The 19,176-nt window shown below is 41.5% G+C and overlaps 1 protein-coding gene across 9 annotated transcripts in view; it reads left to right on the forward strand.

The window, feature by feature from the left end:
• CCNY (cyclin Y) overlaps positions 1-19,176 on the forward strand; it is a 240,744-nt gene that overhangs the window by 139,504 nt on the left and 82,064 nt on the right. For 8 of the 9 annotated variants that reach the window (XR_006279466.1, XR_006279467.1, XM_038388714.2 and 5 more), the window contains one exon: positions 14,363-14,437. Coding sequence is in view for 7 of the 9 variants with exons in the window: in XM_038388714.2 (XP_038244642.1) it covers positions 14,363-14,437 (75 nt within the window). In the remaining 2 variants the exon portion in view is untranslated. Of the gene's footprint in view, positions 1-14,362; positions 14,438-19,176 lie in introns of those variants that run through there. The other variant, XM_038388723.2, reaches the window with a different exon arrangement.

Here is a 19,176-nt window from a genome sequence, read left to right on the forward strand (position 1 = left end):
AGGCAATTCCAGGACCTGTTGAAGTGGCTCAATGACACCATGCAAATAACTCTGAGAGAAGTCCCGGATTCCCATCACAAGCACCTGTACATATTGCGCACCTTTATCTAAGCATGGGTATCACTTCCAATTAATGAAGCCCTCCATGAGCCAGTCACAACCATCTGGCAAACTCCAGCGACACTCCCTCCAACATGCAAGCAGACTGATGATAAATACTGTGTCTGGGCCAGGGATTCTGAGTTTTTATTCTCACCCAGCACCGAAATCTCTGATTGTGGACACAGTCAATGAAAGCTTCAGGCAACATACCCAAAAAGCCACCCCCTGTAATAAGAGAAAGGTCTGGATCTTTTTGGTCGAAAGAGTTACTAGTCAGCAACATTACTGTTCAGGATAGCTAATCACCAGGCTCTACTGTCAGAATATGACTACCTGGCCTATCAGAAGTTGAATGTTTTTTATTGACCATTTTCCACAAAAACACTGAGAACAGGTTGTGGCAAAATTTCACTGCAAGCTTCACTCAGTGTGAACATGCTGAGAAGAGTTGAGGAGTAGGTGGAGCTATATCGTGCCAACCTCTTGTGTGCTGGTCTGCAGAGCACAGTGCATCCCTGGGAGCATTGCGTTCCCCATTGCTGCAAAACCAGGGAGCTCTGAGATGCCTCCTTACAATCACCATAGTCTGGTGGAGCTGGGAACTGCCCACAATGCGGAGCTGGCGTTAATACTACCATCTAGCACTGAAGTGTTTAAATGTCAGGTAGATGATTGCATGATGAATCTGATTTTCTGGTATGGATTTAAGCCTTTCAGACAAACTTGATCTCTTTTATCTCCAGGTTAACCCAAAATTTCTGTTCACGAGTAAATAGATGGAACTTTGGCTTGGATAATTGCTTTTGTGTAATTTACCCAATTACAAGACACGAAACAATAGCCTGCCAGCTGCTGCCTTTTGTAGGTTAAATGTGTAGCATTGTTGGCTAGGATTACAGCCAGCATTGTTCATGGAGTCTGTAGTTTTAAAACCTCTTTGATATCTGGCATTTAAGTATTAAAACATTGACATGGCAGGTGAAATAATTTGGTGTATCATTTAAGTCTGTCAGGATATGATTGTAACTGCAAGTTTATTTTGTGTCTTTAGATGACTATTTATTTTAAATGAGGGCACTGTGCTTTGTGTAATTCACGTCTTTCCTTAAAATACACCTCTTGATAAAATCACACCTTCTTTTTATCCTTCCTTCTCATCACTTCAAGTCCCTCCCTCTTCTGAGCTATTTTCTGTTGTTGCCTTTAAATTATAAACTCTACAAGTTAGGAAACCTGTTCTGTAAAGAACCTTGTAAATGCAGTGACATACAAATGTTTTATACCGTATATACACAACTGATGCAATCCTGTTAAAAGAAAAATAGTTTAAGGGGTGGAAAGACCATTAAATTCCTATCTGGAATCTGCCTCCATGCAGTTCACCCATCCAAATTCAGTTGCAAGATTCATAGATTACAAGGCCAGTAGGAGTCACTGGGATTATCTAAAAAGAAAAGGAGTACTTGTGGCACCTTAGAGACTAACAAATTTATTTGAGCATAAGCTTTCATGAGCTACAGCTCACTTCATCGGATGCATTTATAAATGCATGTAAATGCATCCGATGAAGTGAGCTGTAGCTCACGAAAGCTTATGCTCAAATAAATTTTAGTCTCTAAGGTGCCACAAGTACTCCTTTTCTTTTTGCGAATACAGACTAACACGGCTGCTACTCTGAAACCTGGGATTATCTAGTCTGGCCTGTTGTGTGACACAGGCCATGGACTTCCTTGAATTAATTCCTATTGGAACCCAAGCATATTTTTTAGAAAAACTTGCAGTCTTGATTTAAAAATTGCCACACATGGAGACTCCACCACAACCTTTGGTAAGTTGTTCCAATGATTAATTACCCTCACCATTTAAAGATTTTCATCTTGTTTCTAGTCTGAATCTGTCTTGTTTCAACTTCAAGCCACTGGATCTTGCCCATAGCCCTGCAGCTGCATTGAAGGGGGGATCTCACAGGATAGTAAGAAACTGGGGAGGAATGATGGAGTTAGAATAAAGCTTTTGAACGATCGACTTTTTCAAACTTGTATTCATGATATTTAAGATGTAATTTGTTTCAACTGCAGGCCTTCAACTCAGATCCTTAGGGGCTGTATGAAATAATTATCATTTCAGGCTAACTTAAAATACAGTATTAATTACATTTTCAAACAAGAAATACTCTCCCCCTCCCCCCCCGGCTTTTGGGATTTTGTTGTAAGTACAAGTTTTTCAATTTTTAGCAAAACCTTAGTAATTCACCTTTAAACACCTCAGCTGGGGATGTAGCTTTCTTTAGCAAATGTGGAACAGATAGCTCAAGGCTCTTGTTCTTCACTAGTTCACATTTTTCCTTAATTATTGTACATTAAATAGGGTTAAAGACTTAAAAAAACTGACATCTATATTTTTATTCAAGAGTATGATATGCATAGTAGGCAGGACATTGAGTCCCTTCCCACCCCTCCCCCGCCCCGCTCCATCTCTGCAGGGCAGTGGGGACCCCTCAGCTCCCAGCTTCTGCAGGCGGGGGAGGGGCAGGGTACTGGACCCTCTTCCCTCCCCATTTGGTCAGGAATGATTTTAGTAAAATTCAGGGACAAGTCACGGCTTCTGTGATTTTTTTTTTTTGGTTGGTTGGTTGGTTGGTTTTTTTTGTTTCTTGCCCATGACCTGTCCATGACTTTTACTAAAAATATCCATGACAAAATCATAGCCTTAATTATGTATTAGGCACTTTTTAGCATTTTTACACAAGCATTTTCTCTGTCATGTGGGAGTTTGAGAAAGAGGGGTGCTCTTGAATTAATGGAAAGCTGCCAGGGGAGTCTTCTGTTCCCATAGCACAGAATGGTTGGCCTCTAGGATCATGCTGATTTTTCACTCATTATGGAGAAATCATTTCTTTCTCTTTTCTCAGAGAGAAGAATTAAATTACTCTTTTCTGATGGAATCATTTATAAACTGTATCATCATTTACAATTAAAAGTGACAGGTTTCAGAGTAGCAGCCGTGTTAGTCTGTATCCGCAAAAAAAAAAGGATTACTTGTGGCACCCTTTTCTTTTTAATTAAAAGTGAAAAGCTTTTGCGTTAAGTACTGGGATATTCCAGTGAGAACTGATCATAGATTCAGAGAAATTAGATGGAAAAAGACCTCCTGTTTCCACATCCACAGGTGCCACCCCTGCAGCTCGCATTGGCTGCGGTTCACGGCTTGTGGGAGCTGCGGAGCCAGTGCTTGGGGCAAGGCAGAGGCAGTGCACTGCCACCTGCTGCACCTCCATGTAGGAGCAGCAGGGACAGGTGGCCAATTGAGGGGAGGCACTGGAAGTGAGTGTCCCCCCCAGATCTGGCACCTGCTCCCCAACCTCCTGCTCTGAGCCCCCTTCTGCACCCAAACTCCCTCCCAGGGCCCATACCACCCCAACCCCACACCCCCTCCCGCACCCAAACTCTTCCTCCCTCTTAAGTGGAATTTCGCTCCTTCTCTTCCCCCAACATGTAGGATAAAAAGCTTTTACTGTAATTTCCACCATCACCAAGGTGCCCCAGTGTGTGGAACAGAGCAGTAAATAGATATGTGCAGTTTTCTCAAGTTTAAACCTAGAAAAGACAGAATGAAAGTCCAAGGAGGGGAAAACCTTAACCTCAATTATGATCAGTGGTACTGGACTGCAGATTGCCACAGTGGCTTGAAACCTTGTGGTCAAACTGGACTCATCACTGCTCCTGGACATGCCATTGTCATAGTGACCAGGAATTTCTCCTCCTCTTTCACTAACAAACTTGCGTCATTCTCTCTCAGATGAGAACCTAACCATGGTGATCCATGCTTTTGCCTCCTTCAAGTTAGGTGACTGCACCTCACTTAACATGGCCTAAACACAGCTTCCACAAGAAAGCAGAAGACTTACAATCCTCGGCACCCTGCTTTATATTCCATAAAGATCAATTCTGCTGGCTGTCCGTTCACTCCAGAAGGGAATTCCTGCACCTGATTCCAATCTACGGTCTCCTTGAATGACTGCAGCCTGGCTCCCTCAGAGGTCACCTTACCTTCTGCAACCCTCCAAGACACACATGCTCCATGGGGACAATGCTGCTGCAGAGACCTCGGTTTAGACCCTCAAGTGTGGGAGCCAGAGTCTTCTCAATAGCAGGACCCTATTTCTCATGTAGGAAGAGCCATACTAAGTCCAAGCCTGGCTAGGTCTGAAATGAAGTTTAAGATGCACCTTCTCCTTTTTCTTTTTTCTCCGGGAATAGTTCCTACTTAATACATTTTAAAAATAAAGTTGAACATACATATTTGTACTCTCCTGTCGCGTGGAGGAATGTAGAGATAAAACACGAGTTGCACTAGTTTCTTTGGCTTATTCCTTGCTTTGTTCAGCACTAAGACCCTGATCTAGCAAATCACTTAAATGTGTACTAAACTTTAAGCATGTGAATAGTCCCATTGGCTCCAAAGGGAGTATTCCTCATTTGCTTGAGTGTTTTGCTGGATTGTGGCCTTAAATGCCTAGGTAATTGGTTCCATATATGTGCAATGTTGGCTGAAACTTGTTTTTTTGAATTGCCATCCTTTATATTGTAATCTAGGAAATGGCTATACCTATAAATTGCTGCTATTACATGTTCTAGGCCCTGACATATGATTTGACCTGATTATTTGGGTTTTTGAAAGTTGGGGAAACTTCTGAACAGATGGGGTTAATTCCCAGAGCTCGATAAGCTATTGCATAATTTTAGAAATCAACTCCAAAAATGGTATTTTGAAAGATTCCAGTTAGAAATGCTGCATAGTAGAGTGAGTCATTCATTTTTCAATAGGCAGATTGTATCTCTGCATTGACTTCTTTGCATAAATTATAGAGATTTTATAACACAATACAAGAAGGAGATCTACAAGAACTAGGAGTGGGTTTTGTTTTTTCCCTATAATTTCATTTTAAAAAAATATTTGGGTTTCTGTTTCTTTTGATGGCAGGAGACTGATTAGGGAGATCATCACTTGGTGTACCATTTAACGCTCTTTGACCTTTATGGGAATTATGTTTCTGCCATCATGAGAATATTCCCTTAAATGGCTAACCAGTATTAAACTAACATAAGCAGCGCACCAGAGTGAAGAAGGCAAGATAGAAAAACAACAGATATATCTCAGGCATTAAGGACCAAGTTGAGATTATGTCTAGATCAATGTAAGGAGACTCTCAATTCCTACTTGATTTCCCCCTTGATCCAGGGGACAAGCAACCTATGGCTCTTCACCAGTAGCAGATTACTTTCACCTCCAGTCTGCAACTTTGCCTGTATCAGCTCACTTGCTCTGGCTGGCATGTTGGGAAGTGGAACCAAGAATCCAGCCACTACTTACTCCTCTCTGCTCACCATCATGCAGGAGAAATAGCACCACTTCTGAGCCAGCTTCACACATGCACCCAGAGAAGCAAGCAGGTTGACTGCACAGAGTAGAGGGGGTGTGGGGTAAGGGATAGAAGAAGGTCTTATGCCTCCTTATTCCCTTATGTGTGGCAGCATAAGAGGAAGGCACTATCAATGCTCATTGAAGTCAGTGGGAGTCTTTCCGCTGACTTCAGTGTGCACTGAATTCATGCCTATGTTTGCATGAGGTATGTAGTTTTATTCTTTGGGCATTCCTGCTGTTGTGTGCTCAGCACTGAATTTCTGTGTGAATATTAATTGATGTACATTTTTGTCTTCCATTTTGACATACTTCAGTGAAAACTAACAATAATACATAGCACTTATGCAATACTTTTTATCTTCTAAGTACTATGCCTCATTATCCCTGGGAGATGGGTATACAAGTAATATCAGATTACAGATGTGGAAATTGAGGCAGAGAGATGAACAGAGTTGCCTAAGGTGTCGGAGAGGATCTGTAGCAGATCTGGGATTAGAACTTGTGTGTTTTGGCTTTCCACCCTGCTCTCGGTCAGACCTTTCTCTAACCCAAAGGTTCTCAAACTGGGGGTTGGGGTCCCTCGGGGGTCGAGAGGTTATTACATGGGGGTCATGAGCTGTCAGTCTCCACCCCAAACTCTGCTTTGCCTCCAGCATTTATAATGGTGTTAAATATATAAGCAAGTGTTTTTAATTTATAAGGGGGATTGCACTCAGAGGCTTGCTATGTGAAAGGGGTCACCGGTACAAAAGTTTGAGAACCATTGCTCTAACCCTGGTCCATAAATAACTGTAAAAATTCATTAAAAAAACCAAACACTAATCGACTTAGGCTATATCTACACTGTGAGCTAGGAGTGTGATTCCCCTGCTCGTGCGCACGCATGCTGGCTTGATGAGTGCGAGCACAAGACTAAATAGCAATGTAGCCATGGTGGCATGGGCACCAGCAGCCACAGTGGAGGCATGGCTGAGGTGTGCTGGGTGCAGATGTGTGCTGAGTACTTGGCACTGCTCAGCTGTTCTGCCGCTGCCTGTGCTACTATGGCTACGCTATTTTTTATAACTATGCTAGCTCTCATTGAGCTACTGCGAATCTGTAGGTAATCACACCCAACTCGTGGGGTAGATTTACCCTTAGTGTGTGACCGTACCATTTCCAAGCCTCAGTTGTTCGGTTTGTAAAATGAGGTCTATGGATACGATACAAGTGATAAATATTATCCTTTACTAACTTATGATTAAACATGAAATAACGAGCAGAACATTGTTTCAAGAGGGAGGTAAGTAATTTCATCGTGTTTTATAGCTGTTCAAATATAAAACGTGTTTCTATAGGTCATGTTCAGTAATGTTGTTTTTTTTATTGTCACAGCGTTGTTAAGGGAGTGGGAACATAGCAAATTTTATTTGCTGAACAATAAGAAACAAGGTCTTATCTTCCTAAAATTAAATACGATGTTAACACTGCTATCTGTTCCAACACCCATATATAGAGTTTTTGAAATCAGGTAACAAAGTGTTGATTTTCCTATAGCAACACAGTGAAAGCTCTGTGTTTCTCAGAAGAAGCTAGTTGCTAGGATATTTGTCCTTCATCCTCTTGTGGAGCTAGTGTTCTATCTGTATATGCTAATGAGTTTAAGGTTTTGTGATGGTCTTTAAAATTGTGCCTCTCCTTTTTTCTTGTTTTGTTTTGCCCAATGCTTTCTGACCATTAGATCTTTAGAACTTAGGTCTTTCTGAAGTAAAGAACGAGGCAGAGTCAGATGCAAGTATAGAAAGTTTATTAATGTGTCATAAGCTTTTTGGGTTTGCTGAGATTGTTTTCTACTTCAAACTAAACTTGTTTCTTTGTTGCTATACCTGAGAGTTGATGATGTTTTGATCATCATGTCTTGGATTTAAACTCCCAGTCCAGGCTTTAAATGGCCTAAAATGGAATTGTTTCACAAACTACTCCTCTGTGATCAGAAAAGACCTTAACAGCTATAATCCTTATGGTATGTTTACACTGCACCTGGGAGTGTGCTTTCCAGCCCAGGCAGACAGACATGCACTAGCTCTACTCGAGCTGGTGTGCTAAGAACAGCAGCATGGGTGTTTGTGGCACAGGTTGTGGTATGGGCTAGCTACACGAGTTCAGACCCAGGCTATTGGGCAGCTTTATGCTCGTGCCACTGCCCATGCTGCCGTGTCGACTCTGCTATTTTTAGCAGGTTAGCTCTAGCAGAGCTAGCCCACGTCGGTCTACCTCTGTGGTTCTTAAACTTTTGTACCGTTGACCCCTTTCACATAGAAAGCCTCTGAGTGCGACTCCTCCCCTTATAAATTAAAAACGCTTTTTAATATATTTAACACCATTATAAATGCTGGAGGCAAAACGGGATTCTGGGTGGAGGCTGACAGCTTGCAACCCCACCATGTAATAACCTCGCAACCTCCTGAGGGGTCCTGACCCCAGTTTGAGTCCCCTGGTTTACCCGAACTGAGAAGCATGCGGCCAGCTGCAGTGTAGACATACCCTTAGGGACTTCGGTTCTGACCATTGTAGGGGCCAAGCATATATGACCTTCCTGTAGTCACCTTTCAGATTTTGGAATGGCTGTGTATGTTCCAACTTCCCACAGAGAGCTCAGCTAAGACTTGCCTCTCCTTTTCTCAGTAGCATTCCCACAAAAATCTTCTTTTAAGACAGCAAATCAGTCAAGAAATACGTCATGTTTTCTTGGCACAATGCTATGCCAGGGAAAAATACAGTCTTTGGTCTGATTGCATATTTTTGTAATTGTGGTGGTGTTCAGATACCACAGTGGGAGGTGGATTATTGACCGTTGTGGAGGTGCTTGAGGAAGAAATTGTTTGGGGTAAAAAAGACTTTGGGCCCAAATCCTACAAACATGTAGGCACACGTTTAGTTTACTTATGAGATGAGTCTGTGACCATTCTCCGGCTATGCAGGGCTGTGAGTCATCTTGTTACCGCCTACCTCCAGTGTGAGGGAGTCTTGCTTGTGGTAACTGGGTCAGTTCCCTAATGCCAGCCAGTCAGGCGCTCTTCTCCAGGCTATGCCAGCCCTGTCTTCGTCTTGCAGGTTAGCAAGAGTTGTGCCTCAGTCTCCAACTCCCTTGAAGTGTTCCCTTGATTCAGAAATCCCAGATCCTTTGCCCCCAGTGGAGCACTTACCTCCCATTACCAGTTTCACCTTAAACCCCATGCTCCTGTATAACATATCACACTTGTGAGTACTTATAATAAAACAAAAGAAGGTTTATTTAAGAAAGAATAGAAATTCAACTAGAAACTAGAGAATGTGATGAAAACAAATGGTTATAATACAAAACAAAATAACAAAACTTAAACTAGGATCTACTCTTACTAAGAGTTGCCTTTCTTAACTAATAAAGTATTTTTTCCTCCCAGAGTTCAGTCTCTTGCAGAGTTGGCTGGCTTTACAGGAACTTTTACAGGAGCTTTCATGAAAACACCCCTGCTCCGAGACGTTTTCTCAGTGAATGGATTCAGAGCCTCTCCCCGCTCGGTGTTATACTGAAACAGTCTTTTGTCTCTATTAATAGACTGAGCGATTCCCTGTCTGAGGAAATGTTCCTTTTTTTTAACCTCCAAGTGATTTTGATTGTTTGCAGTTGTCCATTGGTTTTGGAATGAAGCAAGGCTTGACAGTTATGCTTTGCACAACATTATCGGCTAACTAGGGAGGTGTGACGGTTCCTTCCTGCTTGAATGAGCCATCCCTGAGACATTATCCACTAACTTTTTTACTGCAAGACCATAAAGCATATTTTCAGAACAGTTACGTTGTTCTTTCTGTATTACCTATTGTAGCCCCTAGGGCTAGCTTGCCTTTATTAAATTATGCCTTTATTATACTCAGCAGTAATGCAAGGAACCTACAGGCCTATATCCTGTAAGACATTGACTTCAGCAGTTAGCATAAGGCTTGAGACCTATGGACTTTGGCACAGATAAACAGCCCAATGGTAACCCCTAAGTTTTGGGGAACTGGAAATAGAGTGTAAGGGGGAATTTTGTCCATAATGACATCAGCCAAGCACAGAAACATGAGCTAACTCCAGATTTTGGAAACTTTTGAAAAGAACATCCAACTATAAGACTGCCATGGCAACGAATTGACATATATGATAAGAAGTTGTGGTGATTGATAAACTCACCAGAAGAGAAGGGCACCTCAACATTAGTAAATTGGGGAAATACAAATAAGGAAGAGAGGAAATACCCTTACTGAATATGCATTAAGCGTAGTGGTGTCAGCATAAGATATGAAAAGTTATATTCCAGCCCAGGGGCAGTAGGAGAGAGGGATTTAGTCCTTGGGATGTGCCACATGATGGCCACTGGTGATGAGGGGGAAGGCGACAGTGATGAAGAAGATGATAGCTAACTTTTCAGGTTGTTCTGCAAGGGGATGGTGTGAGTATATGGCTGTGCAGATGTACATTCTGTAGTATCTCTGTCTACCTTACTGAGTTTGAGTGCTTGTGACTGTGCTAAATGTATTAATAAACTATTAATAAATATAAAGGAGTTCCTATACTGTGAGTGTTGCAACTGTGCAGATGGGGGTTCCCAACTATGTAATAATTTGAATAATACTGGGCCTGATCTTGGGACAGGAACCTGGAAACCCTCAGTGATAACTGGGAATTCTTAAGCAATCAATATAATTTACATAATCTATAGATAGGGCTACACCATACGTACATCTCGCAATGATTGAGTCCTGATTAAGTCACAAGCTGTCTGTGGATACTTTACATGTCATTCCTTACTGATAAACATCCTGTAAGATGTGTTATGTGTAATGAGTTGGTCGGGCCTGAGATGAGAGTTGATTACAAGGAAGGGGCAGGCCTTCTGTGTCATGGAGTCCCAGTAAGCTCACTAGAGTTTGTGCATGTGAGTAAAGTTATGCTTGCGTTGGCAGAATCAGACCCTTAGTTTATGTAGTTATATAGACCTGATAATCCTCTGAAATGGTACCAAAATGTTGTCTTCTGTAATGGAATAAAAATGCATGGGAAACTAAAGAGGTGAAAAAAGCAACATTTAAATTGTAGTAAGAGGCCAAAAAATATTGGAAAGCTAGGGAAACATCTCAGTGTGCCGCATGAGTCAAAACGCGGGGACTTGATCCCAATGAAATTAATGGCAAAACTGCTACTGTCCTCAGTGGGGAAGAATCAGTCCCAAAGTTTGTACAGAAGACATCACCAGAACCATAAAATATAGGAAACTTAATTGTCTACATCTGACATACACATTTATATTCCACTAAAATATTCTATTCTGGGAGCAGATGGAATCTCAGCTTGTCGGGCTGAGATGCTGCCCAGTTTCTTTCCTGTCTAAAGTACAACACAACACATGTCAAAAGGTACTGGCCACTGTCAGAGACATGATACTGGACTAGATAAACTTTGGGTCTGATCCATCATGTCAATTAATTTGTTCTTGTGTTCCTAAGAATGCTCACTGTTCCAACCATGGCACTGGTGAAAAATCAGTTTTTTTCTTATCGCTGCTCCAGAATGAATTATCTTTCCTCAGTCCAGTTATGGACTTACAGTAATGTATGTTAAATTACCATAGGCACAGTCTTTGAAAAGCTCCAGCACTTGAATATCTAGTATCTAAACCATTTAATTACCTTTCATAATAAATTTTAAAACACAGTGTTGCTTTATAAATTGCAGCAGTCTAAAAACACAGTTTACCTCTCCATGTCCTGTCATTTTAAAAAGAAATAAAAGATTGCACAGGGAATTTGAAATGCAAGCTTGAAAGGAGAAGGAAGAACTATCCAACACAGACCAGTGTTTCTATTGGGTGGGGGGAGGAGGAGAGAATCTCATAATAAAGGTGTTGAGACTGATCTTTTAACTTTCAGCATCTCCAAGTTTTTATAGTGACATTTTTTACAGCAATTTTTGTAATAGAATGAATTGATGACAATTAGTCACTTAGATTTTTTTTTTCCTTTATAAAATATGCTATGGTACAGTGTGGAACATTATAAGCAAAGATATCATGTTCGTACAGATATTTATAATTGACTTCCTTGCTTGCTTTCACTTTTCTCCTTCCCACCAATTACTGAAGATTGTTCAGGTCACTTAAAATTTCTCTGTACCTCAGTTGATCCTATTGGGAAATGGGTAATGTAGCTGCACCTGCATTTTCCCCTTTGTGGTACACTCCAGGGGCTTCCTCAGGTTTCTAGCCATTTATCCTGTCCCTGAATAGGGACTAGTCTCTCACTCCTCCTGACTGGGCTGCACAGCCTCCTGCCTTACACTGTGATTTCCCCATCAATCTAATTTGCCTAAAAGCTAGTGCCAGTGCTTCCCCCCCGCCCTCTGTGTGTGGGGGGGAGGGGGGTATGAACATCGTATTGCCAGCAGTTACAAGTCACCACGCAGCTTTCTCAGCAAAATACATTTATGCTTAAGATGAAAAAAAAAAGAGCCTGAAAACTTCTTCACAAGATGTAAATCTTCATCCAATAGTGATGCGCCAATAGTATTTAAACAATTTACAGCCTAAAGCAGTGATCAACTTAGAGATGTGGTCATCGGTTTTTCTCTCTTATATTTCCTGAAAACAGTATCTGAACCTGTTCAGAAATATCCATATTTGCTGAAAAGACAAGGGGCTGATCTTATGGCCTCAGACTTGAATAAAAGGAAACACCTGGCTGCTGAAGTGCTATGTTTAAATGTCAGAGTTCAGCTACGTGTTAAGGAGATTGCTTTGACTGATTTTACATTGCTGTGATGTAAACAGAAGTTGCAGGAAAACCTCTACAATAGAATAAAACCATATTGGGTTTATTTATGACTGTACAGAGGATGACATATTACACAATTTTAAAGAAATGATTACAATATGAAATGCATCTTGGGTTCAGGTTAGTGGGTAATTATCTTAGCACACATCTCATTGCGGGTCATCTGTTGGGTGGTTTTTTTTTTTACTTTTCCAGTGCTGTTTCTAAGTAAGGTATGGAAAGCCACATGAAAAATGTTATTTGTAATCATGCACTATTGTTCAGAATTTCTCAGAGAAATAAGATGGCCAACTCAGAATCTTTTGTCAGCCCCACAACAAACTGTGGTTCCTAGGAATAGTAATCTGATTTTCCTAAGATGCTGTAGTGACCGGTTTGGCCTGGATTCCTTTGTGAAGCGTGCTGAAAGAACTATTTGTCAATAACTAATCCCTTTCTAATTAGAAAATGAATACTTGTGGCACCTTAGAGACTAAAATTTATTTAAGCATAAGCTTTCGTGAGCTACAGCTCACTAAAACCCTTTGTAATGGAGAGTGAGAACCCTGTGTAGGTTGATGTGTGTGTCACTTGTTGCATAGCGGGCAGAACTGGTAGGCCCGAGCAGTTGAATCCAACACTGGTTCCCAACTAACATTCCCATGGACAGTGCTTATGTTGTGGGTTGCAGAGTGAGGATCACGCATGGGGATGCAATTGAGATAGTGAAAACATTGAGAGAGGAGGAGCTGGTTGTGATGTTGGGGGAGAATGTGTTGGAAGGAAATGGAGAAAAGAGGACTGGCCAAAAGGGATAAGAAAGGGGAAGAGAGAAGAGAACAAGGTAAGAGGATTAGGTAAAGAGGACAGTGAGTATAAGGGAAAGTGGAGGGAAATAAAGGAGGCTAAGGAGATGCATAGAAAAGGGAGAATGGAGGGTCCAGCTAGTGGGGAGAACCTAATGACTATGCTAAAAAAAAAAAAAAAAATAAAAATCTTTCATCTTGACAAGGAATGGGGCTTGATTTCAGATTTGCTTCGCTGGCCTGGGGATATGTTAGGAGGAACAAAGATGGGGAAAAAAACTGTTGGCGGGGGAGGTAATATTGCCTGACAGAAAGGTAGCCACCCTCTTTATGGGCTCTAAGGCAAATGTTTATACTAGGGTAAGAAGAAGAAATGATTTCTAGAGATCAACAGAAAGGCAGAAGAGAAGACACAGGGTTGGGGGTGTCGTGCTCAGAGAGAAAGCAAAAGAATTAGAGATGAAGTGCCCATGTTTATACCAGGCTCAGGTAGTTGGCCAGAAGTAAGATTTATGAAGAAATGGTGGCAGAGAGGGATTTGGGAACAGGTGAGTTTGGGAGGGCATTAATCTTGCCAAGGAAAATAATACTTTCTGGAAGTTCACATATGTTGTGAAAGGAGGAAGCAGGCTGGTACTGACTTAATTTGTAACCTGGTACCAGAGAGCATCCTTATGATTATCTTGGTGCATTCTTTTTAGAAATGAAGTTGCCACAGCAGGAAATGTACCATTCTGTGACGCTTCCTGTGGACCTCCGGGAAAAGTTCATTTTCTAAAAATGTAGCCTTTTTAAATGCTCTGTTCTAGAGCTAACTTGTTTAAATTAAACAGCAATAGTTGCTTATTTTTAATCACATGTAACAGTGGAAAGCCATCTGCTGTCTCCATGGTTCTGCATGATGGTTTTATAGTACCTAATTCTCCTATATTACATGCAGAAGGCTCTATTCCAGCACTTGGTGAAGTCTTGGGGGTGTGGAAGGGAAATGAATGAAAAATGTACAACTCTCGACTTTGTATTACAAATGTCTAAAAGCTGCTTCTCTTACTTCAGTCCAGTAGAAACCATTGCACCCAAGGCCAAATCCTACAACCCTTTCTGAAGCAAGTATTACTCACTCCAGTGGGGCCTATTTGTGCAAATAAGGGCTAAAGTCTGCTTGTTGCATTGGGCGATTATAAACCTTTTAACATATTGTAATTTTGTTTCTCCCTTTCAAGATTTGAACATGGAGTTCAACCCATCGGATCACCCACGGGCCAGCACAATATTCCTCAGTAAATCTCAAACAGATGGTAGGTTACTGGATTTACTACAGTTTTCTCTTTTCAAATTATTTCTAAACTTTGCATGCAGTAACCTATATTAAGTGTGGGGGGGGTTGTTTTACTTGGATTTTTGCCCACCTTCAGGAGAACAAGACACAACAATGGCAGATTGGTTTGGCTACATGTAATTGGCCAGATCCTTAGCTGGTGTTAACTGGAGCTATGCTGATATACACACACTGAGGATCTGGCCCAGTGGCTTATTGTTAGTAATTAATGCACAGTAAGGTATGAGCCTGTTTGTTTTATGCAAAACAATAAAATCTAAGTTGACTTCAAAGTGGTCCTTACCTGTGAAAGGACTACAGGATCAGGCCCATAGTTATCGCTATGCTCTCTAATTTATTTGAATCCTAACCTATTGAATTAATTTAAGTGTCAGAAGGTTGTTAAAAGGTTTGGGCCCATCCTGCAAACAGCTGTGCACATACAGAAGTTGACATCTGTGAATAGTCTTTGTTGAGTAGACCCCATTGGACTACTCACATGCATCAAGACGTGCAGATGAGTGGGTTCATGATTGGGGTCTGTTGGACTAGTCCCACACATTAATTCATACAAGTCACTAAGCTGAAATCATTTGGACCCATGGATATGCAGAGAGATTCAAACAGGGCCTGAGGCAAAGCCTGCTGAAGTCCATGACAGTCTCTCCATTGACTTCAGGTAGCTTTAGGTCAGACCCATGAATAAATGGTTACAGATTTGGGCCCTGTAGCATGTTGATCATTACAAGTTCAAAACATACAATGGAGCTACAAATACTAGTAACGTGTAAAAGAATTAGCTTCTTTAAGTGTGAACCTTTCAGTACAGCTGTCTTTCAGAAATAAACAGAAGGAGCCAGGTTCCCAGCTAATGTACATCCACGTAGCTTAGTTGGACCAATGGCAATTTAGACAGGCTGAGGATGTGGTCTGATGTGTCCCCCAGACAGGTTGAAAACTGTAAATCCCAGTTCACATGAGCTCTTTGATGGGTTTTAAAAACAAATAAAAAATATTGCTTGATTTTTATTGATCAGCATGGTTTGACAGTATCTTTTATTTATCTGGAATTTATTTTACTTATTTTTTTACTTAGAGAGAAAAATAACCTGATAGAAATTAAACCTGTGTTTTTAGAGAGCCTCTAGATGTAATTAGTGGAATGGAAGCCACTTACTTTTGGCTAATTGACTCTACCATGTCCAGCTTGAATGATGTTAGTGTTTTGCCAGAAGTAGACGTGAATAATGAATACAAAGCACGTTATTTTCTACCCAAACTTTCCAAGCAAATTTTCTGTTCGTTGTTGTTATAGTGTGCATTCTCTGTGCTCCTTGTTCGGGGCATATGAACTCTGTTTTAGACTTACTGAGTAAATGATAGGCTTCAGAGTAGCAGCCGTGTTAGTCTGTATTTGCAAAAAGAAAAGGAGTACTTGTGGCACCTTAGAAACTAACAATTTTATTTGAGCATAAGCTTTCGTGAGCTACAGCTCACTTCATCGGATACATCCGATGAAGTGAGCTGTAGCTCACGAAAGCTTATGCTCAAATAAATTTTAGTCTCTAAGGTGCCACAAGTACTCCTTTTCTTTTTGAGTAAACGATACTTTACTGAGGTTTTTATTCAGCTAAGTGCACATTTGTATTTCAGAAATTCTAGTGACCTCGTTTTTTAGTTGTTTGTTTTTTTAGTAGTTTTTGAAAATGTTGTCTACAGAGACGATGCATTTTAGGCCCTGATTCTGCAGTGGGTTATATGTGGGTACTCTTCTGCCCTTGGAGGCTTATTGACTGCATCTGCAAGATTGGAGCCTTAATTAAAAGGCAGCATGGTATAATGGGGAGAGGGCAAGATCCAGAAACTTGTTGCTCTGCCGTTGATTTGTTGTGAGGTTTGGCTATGTCACTTAGCCACATACACCACCCCTCATCTTTCCCTGGGCTTGGCAGTCTGTAAATTGGGTATGGTGACACTTCCTTACATCATAGTGGTATCATGAGGATTAATTAGTTAGTGTCTGTAAAGCATTTTCAAAGTGCAAAGTAATATTTGAATGCTAAATATTGTTCTGAAGAGCTGGCTGAAATGGTGAAAATTTTTTACACAGTTACATCTGAAAACATTTGATCACCTCTAATTATTATAATTCTTTTATTAGTGACTGTTTTTTTGCAATTGTAGGTTATGAAAAACTTTAAAAAAATGACAATTAATTTACAAAATCTGATTGCTTTCAGCCCAGTTAGTTGAGTTATGCAGCTTCTTCCAGTTTAGAGAAAAGGAAGGAATTTATTATTCTCACGAAACAATATGTCAACCTTGCTGAACTGCCTCAGAAATTTACCAGCGGAGGTATAAAACCTGCTCGTCAACCTTTTGAGTTGATGATAATGAAAAAACAAATGACACCTTACTTGCCTGTCATATGAAACGCTGTCCTGAAAATACTACTGGGTATAGTGCCCAGAAAAATCACATTTCAGTGGGCTAAAGAACAGCAGTAAGCACTACGCCTGGTTGTACTTCAGGCCCATTTGATAAATGTATCTCCTCTGTAGGGATAGGAGAAAATATTCAGTAATGTTTCATGACGCCAAACTACAATATCATGGTTTATGTAGGGGGTAAGCAGAGTTAATGTAAGATTTGTCAGATTGCGTAGGACCCTGTATCAATGTTCAAGTCATGATAGTGTATCTTGCATCTAAGAACTGAGGCCATTTGAGGCCCAATAAAAGTTAATCAAGGTGCCAAATGGTAGGCTCATAGCACTGCTTATGCAAAAAGTCTTCATTTTTTATCCCTCCTCTTCACAGGGACTGTTCAAGGTGCGAAGTCTGGTGACAGTCCTAGCATGTTAGAAGTACCACCTTTGATATCTTTAAACTTAATTTAGAACTCATTTAAAAAAAAAAGCTTCATAGAATCATAGATGAAGGGTTGGAAGAGATCTCAGGAAGTCTAGTCCAACCCACTGCTCGAAGCAGGATCAACCCCAACTAAATCATCCCAGCCAGGGCTTTGTCAAGCCAGGCCTTAAAAAGCTCCAAGGATGGAGATTCCATCACCTCCCTAGGTAACCCATTCCAGTACTTCACCACCCTCCTAGTGAAATAGTGTTTCCTAATATCCAACCCAGACCTCTCCCACTGCAACTTGAGACCTTTGCTCCTTGTTCTATCATCTGCCACCAATGAGAACAGCCATGCTCTATCCTCTTTTGAACCGCACTTCAGGTAGTTGAAAGCAGCTATCAAATCCCCCCTCACTCTTCTCTTCCGCAGACTAAACAAGCCAAGTTCCCTCAGCCTCTCCTCGTAAGTCACGTGGCCCAGCCCCCTGATCATTTTCGTTGCCCTCCACTGGGCTCTCTTCTTTCTGTAGTGTGGGGCCCAAAACGGGACGCAATACTCCAGATGTGGCCTCACCAGTGCAGAATAGAGGGGAATAATCCCTTCCCTCGATCTGCAGGCAGTGCTCCTACTAATGCAGCCCAATATGCCGTTAGCTGCCTTGGCAACAAGGGCACACTGCTGACTCGTATCCAGCTTCTCATCCACTGTAATCGCCAAGTCCTTTTCTGCAGAACTGCTGCTTAGTCAGTCAGTCCCTAGCCTGTAGCGGTGCATGGGATTCTTCTGTCCTAAGTGCAGGACTCTGCACTTGTCCTTGTTGAATGTCATCAGATTTATTTTGGCCCAATCCTCCAATTTGTTTAGGTCACTCTGGACCCCATCCCTACCTTCCATCATATTTACTTCTCCTCACAGTTTAGTGTCACCCATGAATTTGCCAAGGGTGTAATCTATCCCATCATCCAGATCATTAATAAAGATGTTGAACAAAACTGGCCCCAGGACCGACCCCTGGGGCACTCTGCTTGATACTGGCTACCAGCTAGACATCAAGCTGTTAATCACTACCTGTTGATCCCAAAGATCTAGCCAGCTTCTATCCACCTTATAATCCATTCATCCAATCCATACTTGTTGGGAAGAATATGGTGGGAGACCATATCAAAAGCTTTGCTAAAGTCGAGATGTATCACGTCCACTGCTTTCCCCATATCCACAGAGCCAGTTATCTCATCATAGAAGGCAATCAGGTTGGTCAGGCATGACTTGTCCTTGATGAATCCATGTTGACTGTTCCTGATCACCTTCCTCTCCTCCAAGTGCTTCAAAATGGTTTCCTTAAGGACCTGCTCCATGATTTTTCCAGGGACTGAGGTGAGGCTGACAAATCTGTAGTTCCCTGGGTTCTCCTTCTTCTCTTTTTTAAAGATGGGCACTATATTTGCCTTTTTCCAATTGTCTGGGACCTCCCCCGAGTACCATGAGTTTTCAAAGATAATGGCCAGTGGCTCTGCAATCACATCAGCCAATTCCCTCAGCACCCTCGGATGCATTAGGACCCATGGACTTGTGCATGTCCAGCTTTTCTAAGGACTTTTCTAAATAGTCCTTAACCTGTTCTTGCACCACTAAGGGATGCTCACCTCCTCCCCATACTGTGTTCCCTAGGACAGCAGTGTGGGAGCTGACCTGGTCTGTGAAGACCAAGGCAAAAAAAGCAGAGAGTACTTCAGCTTTTTCCACATCTGTCACTAGGTTGCCTCCCCCATTCAGTAAGGGTCCCACGCTTTCCCTGACCTTTTTCTTGTTGCTAACATACCTGTAGAAACCCTTCTCCTTACCCGTCACATCCCTTGCTAGC

The sequence above is a fragment of the Dermochelys coriacea genome, chromosome 2 (genome assembly GCF_009764565.3).
Source record: "Dermochelys coriacea isolate rDerCor1 chromosome 2, rDerCor1.pri.v4, whole genome shotgun sequence".
NCBI classification, from domain to species: Eukaryota; Metazoa; Chordata; order Testudines; family Dermochelyidae; genus Dermochelys; species Dermochelys coriacea.